This window comes from Anser cygnoides, chromosome 7, assembly GCF_040182565.1.
Source record: "Anser cygnoides isolate HZ-2024a breed goose chromosome 7, Taihu_goose_T2T_genome, whole genome shotgun sequence".
NCBI classification, from domain to species: domain Eukaryota; kingdom Metazoa; phylum Chordata; class Aves; order Anseriformes; family Anatidae; genus Anser; species Anser cygnoides.
In genome coordinates, this window is record NC_089879.1 from 15822562 (window position 1) to 15839921 (window position 17360).

At 34.2% G+C, this 17360-nt stretch overlaps 1 protein-coding gene across 5 annotated transcripts in view; it reads left to right on the forward strand.

The window, feature by feature from the left end:
* KNDC1 (kinase non-catalytic C-lobe domain containing 1) overlaps positions 1–15586 on the forward strand; it is a 65942-nt gene extending 50356 nt beyond the window's left edge. The window contains exons 21-31 of one of the 5 annotated variants that reach the window (XR_010832924.1): positions 1345–1458; positions 1873–2020; positions 2298–2474; positions 3056–3271; positions 3602–3684; positions 4994–5144; positions 6460–6582; positions 6683–6742; positions 7355–7512; positions 10860–12482; positions 15478–15586. Coding sequence is in view for 3 of the 5 variants with exons in the window: in XM_013184294.3 (XP_013039748.3) it covers positions 1345–1458; positions 1873–2020; positions 2298–2474; positions 3056–3271; positions 3602–3684; positions 4994–5144; positions 6460–6582; positions 6683–6742; positions 7355–7512; positions 7768–7999 (1462 nt within the window). In the remaining 2 variants the exon portion in view is untranslated. Of the gene's footprint in view, positions 1–1344; positions 1459–1872; positions 2021–2297; positions 2475–3055; positions 3272–3601; positions 3685–4993; positions 5145–6459; positions 6583–6682; positions 6743–7354; positions 7513–7767; positions 10425–10859; positions 13085–15477 lie in introns of those variants that run through there. The other 4 variants (XM_048060554.2, XM_067000766.1, XM_013184294.3 and 1 more) reach the window with 4 other exon arrangements.
* The last annotated feature ends 1774 nt before the right edge of the window (positions 15587–17360 follow it).

The following is a 17360-nucleotide window of genomic DNA, read 5'->3' on the forward strand; positions in this document are numbered from 1 at the left end:
TATTTGCAGAAATGGGCATGGAAATGGTAAAAGACAGTCTGATAAGAAATAAGCCAAATTACTAAGTTTGGATTTGATTAAAACTCAAGCAATTGATAATAAATCAAAAACTAATAAATTTACAGTTCTTTTATCCTTTACTTACTTGAAGTTTAGCTCTGATAGTTGCCATGAAATAGTGGCTTTATGTTATTGCCACCAGTTTAATAATTCTTCAGAACATATAATTCGATCGTTCTTACTAATAGGGTTTGGATATGAAAATCTGTAGATTTTGCTTTATAGATTTCTGACCCAGTCTTTGGGAATTATCAAGATACAAGCTTATCTCAGGGCTTAGGTGAGGACAAAGTTGTCTTTTAACCCTCAGCTGGGTTAAAGTTCTTGTTTTATGGTACCTCAGCAATTGTACCTCAGGTATGGAAGACAGAAACTGCTTGAGAGACTCCATCAGTCTTGTGCTACTGTAGGATTCTAAAAGCAAAAGACACCAGGTAACCTGTAATTCGTATTTTCATCCATTTTGAGCAGTCAGAAAGATGCAAGATTGCAGCACTATTTCTGAAAGCTGGAAATAAAATACAGCATTTTAAATTGTAGAGGAAGTTTAGAGGCAAGTAAGAGTAAGCAAAGTGCACTACTCCCAGCTTGTCCTGACACTTAGAGCCAGTTACTGCTATTTCTGATAGTTAATATTTTGCACAAAGTGAACAAATTGTTTTGGAATCAAAGCTTCCACATTCAGCAAACTCAAACTCTTATAGTTTGCAGTAAGCCATCAGGTAGACACAGGAATTGACTTGTCTTAAGGTATCTGTGAGTATATACATGTATGTACATACATATTTTTATATATGTATATACACACATATATAATACTATCATTTCTAATGGGTATATAATAAGCATGTTCAGTTGTTAAAGCAGCTGCTGCTCTAATCAGAGCTACGGAAAACATTTTCTGCTTTAAAATATGTACATTTTATACTGTTATCATGGAAAATAAATTTTTTAATGGCATCAAATGAGATTATAGAAACAATAAAATTAAGTACGTTCTTCTGTACTATTCAGAATGTAATTTTTGATGATAGTAGAAATGTCAAAGAGGTTTTCCACAAGATTCAAAATGGAGAAACTTTAAAAAAAATAATTTATACTTTTACTGTTGGCAATCACAATATTCACGTGTAAAAATAAAAAGAAATCAAAGTTTTCTGTAGAGCTTGGGAGTTTGAAATCCCTGCTAGTTCTTGATGTTTTGATGATTTTTGCTGTTGCTGTACTCTGATGCGAGAAGAAATTGCAGTCTTGCTTGTCTGAAGCTTTTCTTGTGCTTCACAGAAATGCGTTTTTAGAAGGCTATGTACAGCAGTTTCTCTACACATTTCGCTATTTCTGCACACAAGAAGATTTTTTGCAGTTTCTTCTTGATAGAATCAGCAGCACTTTATCCAGGTACAGTAATTTCCTATGAAAGATATTATCAAAACACAACTATTTTTTCCCCCAAGTAGCAAATAGATGTTTCTGAAAAGGCCTACTTGATTAAATTCAGTTTTTGATGTTTGTTTTTATAAGATTCTCTTGGCATGTGAGAGTGAAATTAGAGCAAGTGCTATATTTGGCAATATGCTGTCGTCTTTTATCTTCTGAATTCTGAGTCTTGTTTTTCCCAGTTGTTCAGTGTTGGTTAGTAAGTACAATGACAGCTTTGTTTGCACAAAGTCATGGATTCTAGAAACATGAAACATAAGAATTTAAGATAGTACACTCAATACCAGATAATATTTGCAGTTTTTCCAGCATTTATTTTTAAATTGGAATTGGATATAAATTCTGGTGCAGTAAGTGTCTTTTTCTTCTCACCAGTGCAAGCCTGGATCCTTCCACATCACTTACCAAAATATGTAACCGCAGTTTCTACATCCTGCAGGCTTGGATTGAAGACTGCTACAGTGTAGACTTTGCAACAAATGCAGACCTTTTATGTACCCTAAAAGAATTTATTTCTTCCAAGGTAAACCAGAATTTCAGTGCATCTTTAAGGAGTAAAAAAAAATTAAAATTAAAACTAAAAAAATGTCAGTTACAGTATATGTAAGACTCTTATTACAAAAAAAAAAAGTCCTAATTACAACTACAGTAAAGTACAAAATAAGACAGTGCTATTTTTGACAAACATAGTCAATATGTCTGATTTTGGACAGACCTGTATCCTACAAGTATTTTCTTTCTTGCTTATAATTTACAGGAAATTGAGTTCAATTTTCTGTTAACCTGTTTTGCGTTTACAGGTAGCTCCGTTAAATGGCTATGGTGAGCGCTTGTTGTCATTGCTTGAGGATGCTTCTGCCAGGAAAAATGGCAGCGCTCAGCAGTGCTCCAGCATGGACAAATGCGAAGAAGGGGAGGAGGACAGAAGAACATTGCACTCCATGTGTAAAAAGCTCTCAGAAGATGTTTCCAGAAGGGTATGTCCTACGGACTGTAGTATGTGGAGCACATTTCCATATACTATTTTTTGTCAGTAAAAATCCAGCTTAGGGTCTAGATCCTGATTTAGTAATATTTATATACCTCCCTTTTAAATTTTCTTTTGAAATTATCTAAAGCCTACACAGTTATATAAATTTGGATTCTGTCTTAATTGTGCCCTGTCAATTGTTTCAGTAATAATAAATTAGTTAATTCAAATTTTGAGAGGAGTTTTTACACTTCATTGTTGATATTAGCATGTGACTCACGTATAAAACTTCAGAATATATATCATTGTATGGCAACAAGTTTGAATACACAGAAATTTGTTTTAAATACCAATTGTTGATTCAGATCTAGTAGCCTGCTGCTCAGATTCATTACCTCTGTGTATTATATTTGCTTAAAATAGCAATGTGAATAAAGCAATTAGTGTCTGGTATGACCCTGAAGATTAGCTGAAGAGTTTTTCAGCCAAAAGGGTCTTTCTCTAACAAAATGTTCCAGAAAGTTAGATCAAGGGGAGACATAATGTTGGCTTTAGAGAAGTTGTAGCTTTACATATTTTTTTCTACAGAACTTTAACTGGAAACTTTCCAAAGGTACGGGACCAATTGCACAGTATCAGAGGGAGCGACTGTACACTATTTCATCGGTTTTGCCAAAGCCATGCTATAACAGTTTTACAGAAGAATTCCCAGTCTCCTTTGCTAAAGCAGATGAAGTCGGACCATATATTTTAACAGAATACAGTGCACAACAGCTCTGTTGTCAGCTGACATTACTGCAACAGGTACAAAGGATTAGGTTTACTTGGAAGTACAAATGACATCTGTCTTCTTGTTATATGCTCAGACTCCTTTCTCTACCATTTTCCACCCCATTTCAAGCTTAGTAGGCTTCCAATATTTCACTACACTTTGAATTAAAATACTCCATTTTTGTCTTGAAATCTCTGTGGTAAAACATAGAATGGCTAATTCCATTCTTAGACAGTGATCCATCTGATCAATTTGCTGAAGAAAGACCAAAGAATAAAAAAGAAATCTGCCATTTTTATCCCCTAGCATTTTAAAAGAACTGTTAGGTCTAACAACATATACATCTTGTTCTTTTTGTTTAGGAATTATTTCATAAATGTCATCCAGTACACTTTCTAAATTCAAGAGCACTTGGTGTTAAAGACAAATGTGTTCCTGTCCAAAAGTAAGTTTCTTATTTTAACTGTCCCTCTATTATGTTCATGCATGATAACTTATTATACCTTTAATATATCTGGGAAGAGAGAAACATTTTAAATACTTTTTTTTTTTTGGCTGAGTAGATATGTAGATATTCTGGTTACATATATTTTTGAATTTCAGGAGACATTATGTATGTATGTATATATACATGTACCTATAGATGTATGCATATATGATTTCTAACATATGCAAGGTGATTTCTTTGAAATCTAAAGTGGGCCAAGCCTAAATATTGCTGAAGGCTTGTGTTGTTGGGGTTGCTTCAGAGATTTTTTATTTTTGGAGGGGAAAAAAAAGTGTAATGGCTTCTGAAACAGGTTACTTGATGATGTACATGCATGTGTGTGCATGCATGCATAGAAATGACCACTATAGAATCACAGGGTGGGAAAAGACTTCCCAGGATCACTTACTGCAGCATGTCCAGCCCTGCCTTAAGCAAGGCCAGTTGGTGCAGGTTGCTTGGGGTTTGTGTGCAGTAGGGTTCTGAATATGGATAGAGACTCCACAATCTCCCAGTGCAATGTTCATTTTGTACTGCTAGGTGAATAAAGTATCAGTCTTCATAGATACAAAAGTAGTTTCCTATAGTTGTTAGAATGTAGAATGGTTACCAACCTATTTAAATTTATTTGCTAAATCATAATTAATGTTTTCATCTGGCCACATGGACTCAATTATATTTGATTTATGCTCTAGTTCTTATGTACTCAGTGGATTCAGCTAGCTTCTAATTAGTACTTATTAATTACATTACCTGTAGTAGACTTTTCTAAGGATCAGTTGTTACAGTTGTTATCAGTTGTTGAAAGGCAGAGGATAAATCAGCTGATTTATACTGATTTGAGGTTCAGACATTGGGAAACAATGTTGCACCACTATATATCCGGCTCAATTTCTTTAATGGCAGCAGTTTTTAATAAGCTTACTGGGTGTGATTTTGTTAGGGTGTTTTTTTCTGCTTGAACAGTTTTATTTGGTAATAAGTGGGTGAAGGTGTCTTTATATACAGAAATATCTACTGTGTATGTTTATTGTGTAATCACATTATTATACAATAATACATATGATTACACATATGATTATCTTTCTTCTATAAAAAGTAACATAGCTCCCAAGTACATTGTAAAAGGTTATAAAGTCAGAACTGCAAGCACTGCAAAATTATTTTAAATGGTTAGAAGTTGGCACCTTACCTTCACAATCAAGATTTTCCTTGAAAAAACAAAGTCAACATGACTTATTTTTCTTTTCTTCCACCCTTTCCGTAGAGCTGTTTCTGCTGAGGAAGTTTCATTTAAAGTCTGTAATCTGTTTCTATCGAAGTGCATACAGGACCAGTACCTTCTACAATTACTGAGAAATGCAGACAGTATCAGTACCTGGGTTGCTGCTGAAATTGTAACATGTCACACATCTAAGGTTCATTGTTGTTTATTGTATTATTAATTATGAAACACTTATTTGTTAATATATATGCATATGTTAATATATAATGCTTTGTAGAAAACCAGAAAGAAGTGTTCTGAAGTACACCTGTGCAGTTAACAGCTTAGTTTACTGTCATTAAGAGGGTCTGTTTGATGTTTTAGATGTTTTGTAGTAGCAGTTGTTAAAACCTAATAGAATATAAGAAATGGGTTGCCTGAGGGGAAAGAGTTGTATGACTTCCATAAGAGACCTCTGAGACAGAAAAAAAGAAAAACTTTGTGGTGAAGGGATATGTTACTACAGTCAATAATTCTGATAAAATCTGAAAGAAGATACCTCTCTCTTTTCTTCTTTTCATTTAATTTTCTTATTTTCAGTCACTTTGTAGATTTATGTAATCGTACATTTCAGAAGTAATTTGATTTCTATTTGATTTTTATGTCTATGCAGATCTTACTTTTTTCAAAACCAACAGTTGTTAAATCTTGTGATTAACTAAAATTTCAGAACTGTGCATATTGCTTATATACCTCTTGATAGTTTGACGGAAAGTCAATCTTCAAACTTGATTAGTACTTTGACTTCTGAAATGAATCCTGGAATAATATCTTAGTGAATATGTGTCTTTTCGTAATGGGGAGCTGCCAGTTGATTCCTTTCTAACCACTGTGAAAAACATGAGTCTGCATCTGCTCACAATTATTTTACTTTATTTTTATCTTTGGGAGTTTGGAGCTCAAACATCTCAATTCCCTTATCACTTTCTGTTTGATTATTTATTGGGTTTTAATTGGGCTTCCCTATTTATCACATTTCTCAAAATATCTATGTGAGGTGGACAATTTAAACAAAAGTCGTAAACAAATCCTGGCGGAATATATTCACAATACATTTTTCTAACAGGAAGTATGGTTTGGTTGGTCATATAGTTTTGGTTAAAGTCTGCATGTTTTGACAACTTTTAAACATAAGTGATCAGTTAGCAGACACTGTATGTAAACATATTTCAATGAGCAGTGTTGCTAGTCCTTTACTTTCCCTCTGCTGTTTTCTTCTAGTGCCTCTTTTCAGCCTTGTAAGAGCAATAAAATCAAGAAATTAACAACAGTAAACCCTGGGCATGGCTTAGCATCATCCAATACTTGCAAGGGTACTTCATTGCCATGAAATCATTAAGGCTAATTTCTAATTCCAAACTGAGGCAATATACCAATGAAGCATTTTGCTAGCAATTGACTTAATTTGATAGCTTCCAAGTTCACATGAACTGAAAAAAAAAAGGTATATCTTTTTTTTTTTTTCCCAGCTGCAGGTGAGCTTGTTATCAAAATTTCTTCTTATAGCAAAATCTTGCTATGAACAAAGAAATTTTGCCACCGCAATGCAAATCCTAGCAGGCTTGGAAAATCTGATTGTACGACAGTTACCAGTAAGTTTGGGGATCTCTATTGTAACTATTTTGCTTAACATAATCTTGTTCCAATATAGATATTAATACAAAAAAACAATGTATTTTGTTTTATTGTAAGGCCTGGAAAATCCTACCTGCAAAAGTAGCTGAAATAATGGAAGAACTCAAGGCTGTTGAGGTACAGTATAAAGTCTTTAACATACAATACTTCTTTGGGGTTGAAGAATATTCAATATCTGACTAAATGGGTGCTTCTGCAGGATGAAAGACAAAATTAGTATTTTGCATTATGAAGGAGATTTTAACTTGTTCTGGGACTGTTGGCTCTTGGTCTAAGTTTACATTTTCACCTCAGTTTTTCTCAGAAATGATTCTTAATCACACAGGATACAAGAAAGTCATTTCAAAGCAATCTAAGGAATTACTTCTGAGGATTTGAGCAGGATTTTTGTGGATGTAATCTGTTTTGAAAAATCTTAAGTGTTTATTTTATCACAGGCATTATATTACTGATCTATCTGATTCAAAATCAGGTAGAAATTCTAAAACACAATTTTGGCTGTGAATCAGAACAATTAAACGTATACATATTTTTGATTAAAGTTACCTCTTTATTTCTGTATTTCAAAATGTTGGCCAATAGATTAGTTCAAAGTGTTGTCTTCAATACCAACAGTTAAAAATTTATGAAAAATAGGAACGTTGTGGTAAGCACATGAAGTGGAGCTCTTCTTATAAAGCCTACCCTGATACTTATCAAAACATTTATCTGTGTACGCTTTTACACTAGGTGTTTTTAAAAAGTGACAGCTTGTGTTTGATGGAAGGAGAAAGATTCAAAACACTTCCAACAATTCCATCAGCCCATGTTTTGGCTATGCATGTCCAACAACTTGAAACTGGAGGATTCACAATGACAAATGGAGCTCACAAGTGGACTAAACTTAGGTAATTATTTTAACTATATATTTACATCACCTAACTTTGTAAAATAAGATGTTGTCTAATGAGATAATGAGAGCTAACAGAAGATTTTCCATCTAGCAATTTAAATAATTTCAGTCATTTTGACATCTAAGTGGACAGATACTTAATATTTACTTAAATATAAGTAAATGCTCAATGCTTTTGAATTTCCTTCAAACTTTTTTCTTCTGTCAGAAGCAAAACAAACTAATCTTTTTTACCATATTTTCTTTCAAGAAATATCGCAAAAGTTGTGAGCCAAGTTCATGCATTTCAAGAGAATCCTTATACTTTTACACCAGATTTCAAGCTCCAGTCTTACCTCAGACAAAGAATAACTCATTTTAAAGATGCAGACATTTCTGCTTTGGCAGCTGACAACTGTGCCAACTTCCATCAGATACCAGCAGAAAAACATTCTCGAAAAATTCAGGACACACTGCGCAGAATGAAGGCAACATTTCAGTAATTACTTACATTTCAGCTGTTCTATTCCAAGTGTAGTCTGTAAAACAGAATTAAGTTGACTTTATCTCCTGATCCAATTCCCAAGCAAAAACTTAAAAGTGACTTAAAATATTATCTCAATTTGAAATGGATATATTTCTTAACATGGAATAGTAAAATGCTGACTAACAAGATTTGATTCCTTGGCAACTGGATGACAGATCAAAGCCTAAAAGTAAAGAGACTAATTTTGTCACTGTTCTTTAGCATAAAAAAATAATTAGCCCACAGACAAGTATCTGAAAAGTACTGTGGAAACAAGTTATACTTCCATCCCCTGTTGTGTCCTGTTGGCCTAGGAGAGTTTAGAGTATGATTCATTAAATGTTGAATATATTTTTATATAAACATAGTACATTTGTATCCTGTCACAATGTGCATATAATTCAGGGACACAGATCCTCTATTATCTGTTGACTGTTGGTGGGACTTGCTTTTATGTTGTGTATTATAAAACTATACTTGGCTTAAATAATTGGCTATCTTTTTCTTCAGGCCTTCTAAGGAAGGAGAGGAATGACATGCTGTAACATTTTTTGTTTGTTTGTTTAATTTTACTGTCATTAAACTAACCTGTTTCCATATGAAAGTAAGATCTGAATCTAAATCTTACCACTTTGTTGCTTTGCTTCTTCCTCCATGGTCTTGTGAAAAGAGCAGATGTGAAATTGCTTTTTTTCTGTATTTGATACAAGAATCACTTTGCTAATTGTGTGTGTATGTATGTGGGTATATTGATTATGGCTTTTGCTCCTGAGGTTGCTCTTGTAGATTGCAGTGCTCCAGCAGCATTAAATACAAGATAACTGTAAGAAAATTGGATCTGCATCTTATAAAATTTTGGTGCTAACCTATTTATAGAGCTTGTGCTTACAAGACCTTCTAAATGGCAATGAAATGTGATGTTATAGCTAGAAAGTTTGTTGAGCTACCCAGGTTTATGCAAGGTCAAGACTTTAAGCCTACAAATTAATTAAAAGTACAGGTATTTCTACCAGAGGAAATAATGGTAGTATTGAATGAGAAGTGGGAAAGGGTGAGAAACAGAAAACGAGCTCTGTCCTGAAAGTGATTTGCTAGAACTGTATTTAAAAAAATAAGGAAAAATATATTTTGGGAAGAGCAGATAAGAACTAACTGTCTTGGCATGTTTTGGTGCTGGAGAGATATATCTATGTAGGAAATGGAAATGTGCGCATCTGTAGTATTTTATAAAATGTACTATTGTATTTGACAGAAATGCATGTGCACATGTGAAATTGTAGCTCTTTCAATGTTTAAGAGAAAAGCTTCCCCTTTTCTCCTATCAATAATGGCAATATATACCATCACAGGCCTTCTGCTTCTCATCTTTCTCAGTCAAACACAAGGTATGTCCGTACTTTCCATTAAATACCTCAGTTAGTTTTTCCTACTAATATATTAACACCAAACTAACTTTTGTGCTCTTACTGGTTTAAACACTGGAGAACTCAGTCTTCAACAGGATTTTCTTGCATTTGTTCTACTTCTAAGATTATTTATTTTGTTACTTACCATATGTAGGTTTAGCATGTCATTAATTGTAGTATTTCTACTTACCCTTAAGGAAGTAAAACGTGTTGCTATTTTAATAAATTTAAATAATATTTCTCTAAAAATTGCCAAATGTGAAAACATTTAATCATTACCTCCTATCTTTATATAATGCAGCAATTTAAGAATGTAATGATAACCTTATCTTCACAAATAAGTTCACATATTTGATCTATATGCATTTATTTTAATGATTTGGGTTTTTAGTTATTTGCTTTTTCTCAATCAAAAATGTGTCATTTACTTAAAGCCACGCCTTGCCTTTGAAAGACAGTAAAATCTGAAGTAGCATAAGCTTTACTAATGCAAAGAACTCTACAAAACTTGATAACATGATCTTAATAGATGCATTTTATATAGTTGCCAGTCAAGCTGTTGAAATTGCCTTTATGGATTTACTTAGCATTTATATTTTGCACACATGTTAATTCATATATTTCTAATGGTTTTATCAGTATTTAAAGCATCTACTACACCTAGAAAATATTATTTTTATTCTATGACAATAACTGGTGCTATACAAGAATTTAAAAGTAATTTCATATCTTCTGCATAATGCTTCAGTGTATAAGACTTTGTCATTATGAATGCATAGTATTGAGTTATGGTACTACTTTGGGGTGTTTTCATCAAACAAATATTTAAGATTTTGTATTTAGACACCACCCCTCAGCAACAGCAAATGTAAATAGCTATTGGGAAAAAAAAAATCACTTTTACAAGGAAACTGGTCTGCTGTTGTCCATGAACACTGATGTATGCACATCTTATGTGAAACAGATTTCTCAATAAAGTTATGTCTAGCATCTAAATGTACTGCTTATTTGTGACTAACATGCAGGAAGGGTTGGGCTAAACTTTTCTATCTTATGGGGAATGTCCTCCTAAAGGAAAACACAGGACAAAACGTGAAAACAGCAAGTTCCATCGTATCTAATGGTCAAAAAAAAAAAAAAAACAGTAACTGTATTGCATAAATAACAGGCTGTGCAGTATGGCCCCATGTTCCTGTTCCAATGCCAAATTAGAAAATTCGGAAAAATGGAGTTTGTTCTATCAGCCAGAATTGCCACCAGCTGTCCTAGTTCTTTCTTTTTTTTTTTTTTTTTCTACACATCCCTCACTTGTCTTGATTTTGTCATTTATTTTTCAAACAATGACCTGTGGAGTTTCTGAAATGAAGTATGCTCCTTGGGAGCCTTTCCAACTCCTCTGTGCATTGGTGTTCTTTCTGTGTCCCTTTGCAGGTGTCTGTCCCCAGGATCCCTGGGGTTTTCAGTACTCCTGTGACAGTACTGGGAACTGTGTCCTAGTTACACTTGCTGCATTTGAAAGAAGGTTTTAAGGATCCACATCTCCAACACCTCCAGAAGTCTGCCAGGAAATGTGGATGAATTCTGATGATTCCTATGAACAATTGCATAGAAGCCCAGACCAAGAAACTAGAAAATATTTCATGAATCAACATTGATTCATGATTCTGACAAATTTATCTCCTTGGGAACTTTTCAACCAGTTCCAAACTTTGTTTTTATGGTTTTCTGCATTATTCTTTTTATATATCAGATTGCTTTCACAACCATTTCTGAGACTCATAACTTTGTGAATACTGTATATGATTTACAAAGGATTAAATTTTTAGGAAATCTGTTTCTAAATAAAAAATGTCTAAACTACAGTTAGAAAAGAGGTAAGTTAACAATTTTTCAGTGATAAATATATGGTAAATTGTTTCAATCCTTGATATTACAGTGAGAGAAAGTGTGTTGATAAATGATTTTTCTCTCTCATACTTGCTTAAATGCAATCCGACACATACACATGTTGCATTCTGTTTAGAGGTTGTTTTTTTTTTTTTGAAAATATTCTTTCTCAAAACAGATTTTATAAATAATTATTTTAAAATACATGTTGAGCTTTAGGAGAAGTCTTAAAGCTGTGGAAATGCCAGGTTGAACAGTGTTTGAAAACTCAGATCCCATAAATCAAGCTTAATTGGCAGAGTGATCATCTCTAGGATATGACTTACCAACAGGTATTCTTCACCTTTAAATACTTTTTGTCTTTACCTAGTCATTAAAAATATAAATATTATACATGTAAGAAATTTGCAGATAGTCATCTTACCTGCCCCGCTATAATTTGCATTATAAACGTTTTTTCTCGAGAGATCTGGTAATTATTTTAAATATCAATAAATGAAAGTGTTTGTGGTGGAAGATTCTGTTGTGTTTTGATATGATTTTGTACCCTGATAACTCTAGGAAATACATGTGTGAATAGGCAATTCCACCTTTCGGATCTCTATTTAGAAATTCCTGCACTAAAAAGTTTGAAGGACTCTTCTATGTGGCTCCTTTTTAATCTAGCAATAAGTGACAATCCCCGTAGACTAGCAAATTTGATTTGCAGAATCTTCTTCCCTTCCTTTGCAGAGAAAATCTCTTTTGGCTCTTCTATTGCAATGTTTGAAGAAGATATTTAGGTATTATTTGAAAGTTCTTCGTAAACTACTGACAGCAAAGACAGCTTCAGATTGGTATCGTTTTAGTGTGCTTCCTGTTCAGTGATATTTCAGTGTCTAATGTACAAGTTGAAATGGCAATCGCTGTATTGCTTCAGGCCAAAGAGGTAATCTAGTCTAGGGTCTTGTCTTTGCATCATTCTGTTTGCTCATTTTTGGACTAATGTAAATGATGCTTTTATATCTTGCCTAAGAGGCAGGAATTGAATACCTGTTGTGTAAATCTGTCCTGGGTCTTAGCTGTAAGATTAATTTATTTCTCTAATTTTTCATTCCATTGCTAGGGTTGGTCTTGTTGTTCTGATGTTGGCTTCACACAGATGAAATAGATGCTGGTTTTAGACAGGTACTAAAATAGATACTGTGTTTTATACTGGTAGAACTCGTTTGCCATTATGAAATTAAGAGCTTTGTATACCGGACAATTTGAGTTGCCATTATCAAAGAGACATAATTTGGAAAGCTTGACTGGGCACAGTTGAGCCTGAGCTCAACTCAGACTCAGAATTAAAATCTCTGCAAATATATGCTCATTTGTGTTCATATCTCATAAGTAGGAACATATCTCATAAAGCTCATAAACAGTAGTATTCACCTATGTAACACATACATTTTTTTTTTTTCAAACAAACTAGGAAAATGGGTCTAGAAAAAACTGCTAAATAAGGCAAATCAACCAGTGGTTGGATAACCACACAGTGGTTGACAGTGTCTTGTTATGAAAATGAAAGTTTATGTCCAGTAGGACTACCTGCATTTGGTATTATTACTTGGTGCCTTCATTAACATGCTCTGGTTTTTGAAGATGACATAAATCTGTTGGCTCTGCAGACATGATTAAAATTGAAAATGATCTTGACAACCTGGAAAAATGAGCCAGAATAAAATAAATTATGTTACACAAACAAATCTAATGTTCTGAGTGATAGGCAAGAAAAATCAACTGCACATAGACTAGAGTTACTTTTTTTTTGGGGGGGGGGGTGGGGGGCGGAGTGGGGAAGGTAAAGAATAGGTATGTATGTTGAGGAGGATATCCCTTCAACGTCTCTCCTAATTTTATATTTCCTGATACTATATTTCCTGATGCAGGGAACTGAAAGGACTTGAAGATAAAAGGCTAGAAAGAGCAGGTGGGCAGGTGGCTCCTGAGATGAGGATATAGATCCACAGACATTAGCAAAGTAACTGCTCTCCATGAAAGTAAACTGCAAGACATAGATGGGATATAACACACAGATCATTGTTGAGAATACAAAATCCTCAAAATTAGTTTATTTAAATAAAAGATAATATGAGAGACTGAAACCTGCATAAAGACAATGTAGGGAATTGCTATAGGTCATCAAACACATAAGGTGAGATAGCTGACATTACTGAACGTCTTAGGCTGCATGTAAATTTGCAAGGATGATGTATTTTGAAATGTCAACAATAGTCCCTCGTTTTTGTTTTTTTTTACCCAGAACACGGGACATATTGCAATATGCTGAACTTCACATTCCTATCCATATACCACCTGCTTATTCCTCTGATGATAACCAGGACATGTTTTGATCTGAGTCTTGTATGGGGACAGTTTATATGTAGCTCTGGGAGTCAAAGCTAGTGCTGAAAGCATGGGGAATAAAGGGAAAAATCTAGACCAAAAAAAAAAAAAATCAAACACAAAAAAAAAACACACTACTTATAAAAAGTGGGAAAGGGGGCAGGAATAAGTGGAGAGGCAATTTAAAGAGAATGACTTGGGGAATTGCAATATCAGCCAGATGAACTCTGATACCAGAAGAGATACTGAAAAAGCTACCTAAAAATTCTGCAAGCATAAAGAGTAATTTAGAAGGCTAATATGTTTGTCTGTAATGTAATTTTTAAGTAACCCAATGGTCTCATTTGTCAGGATAATTGTCCCAATAGATCAACATACAGCATACTGTTTTGTTTTTAATTCAATAAACCTCCTGACAACAGATCTATACGACCTGATTATATATCAGGTTGTTAAGATCCAGATGATTGTGCTATTAGTTGGGTCCACAGCTGCTTAATCATTTCAAAGAGTAATTACTAGTGTTTGATAAATTGTGAGGAGGAGTGGGATGTAGTAGGGGTAGGACTACCCATATTAGTGTACAGTGTGGATCCAGATGTATCTGAGATTTTTACTAATGTTATGAGGATGGAACAGGAAGCATGCTTACACAAGATTAGAACTCAAAATAATCATGATAATAGTTTAAATTTAAGCTCTTAAGTCCTGTATTTCTGAAGGAAAAATACAAAATGAAGAATAATTGCAGAACTTTGGAAGAAAAAAAAGAAAAAAACTCTGGGGAACTCAATGGATCATTAACTGATTATGAATCCATGTGTACAGCTTTCAAAAAAAGGAAGAAAAGAAAAAGGGGGGGAAAACGGGGGGGGAGGGGGGGAGACCTGAGATGTACTGTAAGAGAGCCGTATATGACAGAAGGTAATTATTTTGCTCTATTTGGCACTAGTGGATCATCATCAGGAATAGTTTACCATTTAGACACTGTACTTAAGACATACAGGCAAAATGAAGGAGTCTAGAGGACAGTAATAAAAATACGCTTAGAAAATATAATCAGAGACTTGAAAGAACTTGAAAAAAAAAATGTCTTGAGCAGGATTGTGTGTGTGAAATGTTGCTGTAAAAAGCTTTTGCAGGTACAAACAAAGTTTTCTCCATGCTCTGTGAAGGTTATGGCAAGAGGTATTAATTGTGAAGCAATGGTGATTCTGTTTCTGGTTTTGCATTGCAGAGGTTCTTGTGGAGCACTGGAATAGGTTATTCACCCGTAACGCACCTGTAGGATCACCTTCTCCATAGATTTGTGAGAACAGATCAGATCAAATTATCATAACTGCCCAGATACTCTTGGCTTCTGTCCCTGAGAAGGCAGGGGGATTCAGCAGTGATCTTGAGTCCCTTCTGTGTTATCCATAAAGTGGATTGGACCCAAATTCAAATACTTATTTGCAATCAGAAAATGCTATTCATTCATTTATTAATCATATGCCAGTAATTTTCAAGGTTTTATTTATGCTTTTCCACTGATACACAGTAATAGAATAGGTGTGGCCAAGATGTATGTTACTTGAATTTATGTAGATGTTATAGGGGAATACCAGATTTCCATTATATGCATACGCTAATGCAATGGGGAAGTGACTTAATTCTAAAAGCAAAAGAGAGGTAAAAACCCAATGAACATCTTTTAGTGGGGAGAAGGTGGAAAGCAAGTTTTGCCAGTCGTCTTCCACTGCCAGGAAAATCGCTTCTCAACTTCTGCAACTTTTTCCCTTCCTTTGTGTAGCAGACTCCTGGATGTGAAGGCTTAGTAAAACCAGGAGATGGCACAAGAGACCCTTGCAACCTTTTCTTTGTGTACGTGCTCCGCTATGAGCAAAGGTACTGTGGAAAATGATTGGCCTTCCAGACGTCTATGTAAAAACTGCCCATTAGAAACACGCAAACATGAAACAGCAGAAGTTTTCTGTGCATATGTGTAATTTCAGCTGCTCCCTTTAATCTTATAGAAAAATACATACACACCCAATTTCATAATTTTAAATCTTAAAGTTACATTCCTTTGATTTGTAATGTACTCGTTTCTGTGAAACCTATCAAAGGAAGTACACTGCTTTGTTTGGAGGAAACACAGACACTGAATCACATATTACAGGTGTAGCGTTGAGCATCTTTTCTAACTATATTCCTGCTATCACTCAGCATATCCTAGCTTTTCTTTAATTAATTAGCTGAGAGGGAAGGTCAGGACATGTCTGTGCTCACCTGTTTTGGGGTGCAGTGAAGGCAGATGGACAGGGTCAGTTGTCCTGCTGCTACAGTTCTGCATCCTGCCAAATTTGTTTTCTTTCGCAGCTAATAGTAACATTTGCAGAGTACTTCATAAAAGTGACTGGAATAAAGAAAATAGTGAGAAACAGTATATAGAGTGGAAGACAGAAGAAAGGAAGAAATAAATAGAAATATAAAATGGAGAAGATCTTGAAGTTGTGTTTAAAAAAAATCCATTTAATTTGATCAAGCTGATTTTGGAGCAGTGTAAAGATCTGGTTCATATTAGGTGAGTAAAAATTCAGTAAAATGTTTTCACTGCTCAGACCAATGCATTTCAAAGCAGCATTGTACGTCACAGACCAAGATGGGCACAGAGGGTGATATATGACCCCGGGTGGCCAGCTCTGGTGGCTCATTCTGGTGACCTCATTGTGCTCAAATGCTAGCTCTAAAATAAAGGAAAACTAAAAAATCATTCTTTAATAGTTGAAAGTAAAAAGTTACTTTCAGGAATGATAAACGCTTTAGAGGAAGTACAGCTATATTTCTTTAGGAGATATTTGTAAGAAACAAAAAGTAAAAATAATGGAATACTTATGATTTAGTGCAGTATTAGATTTTAAATTTAACAGGTTGTTAAATGAATATAGAAGTTACCATAATTGGAACATTTACTCTTCAGTAAAGACTGAGGGAAAAAAAAAGGCGTTGATCTAACATATCTGAAGAAAGCCTCTCAGGTAGGTTTTAAACAGATTTCAGGGTATCTAAGTGTTACATTCTTGTGGTCTTGACCAGATAGTTAGTTCAAGTGAACTGAACAATTGCTAAAACAGTGGGATTTACGTGAATTTGTATATGCACATTGTGCTTCATAGGTGCATCTTGTACTCCTAGATAATTCATATTCTTAACACAACCTAGATCCTAAAGTATATTTATGCAGATAACAATTAATTCCTGTCTACCCTGGGAAATAAAGCAATTTCTAAAGCCCCTTTTTCAAGCTGTTTCCTTTAAAATATTAGTTTAAAAATTCTAATTGCTAGTCTAGACAGAATTAAACCAACTCCATACTTAGGAGTAACTTTATTTGACAAGTGTCCATAAAGATGTCTCACAATTACAGTATGACAGCAGTGACTACTGAAGAAGGATTTGCATGCCTGCAACTTGACTGTTTTTCCACTATAATAGTTTGTCTAATAAGAATTAAAAAAATAAAATATAATCTGCTGCTTGTAACCCTGTCATCCCTAACAACAGTAGTATGTGTTTTAAATATAGTCCCAATTCATATCTACCTTGAATTCTTTTTTAATATGGTTAATTTTGGGTAAGAGATTGTTAAAAACAACCCATATAAGTGTGATCTTTCTGCAGAATGTGTGTGTT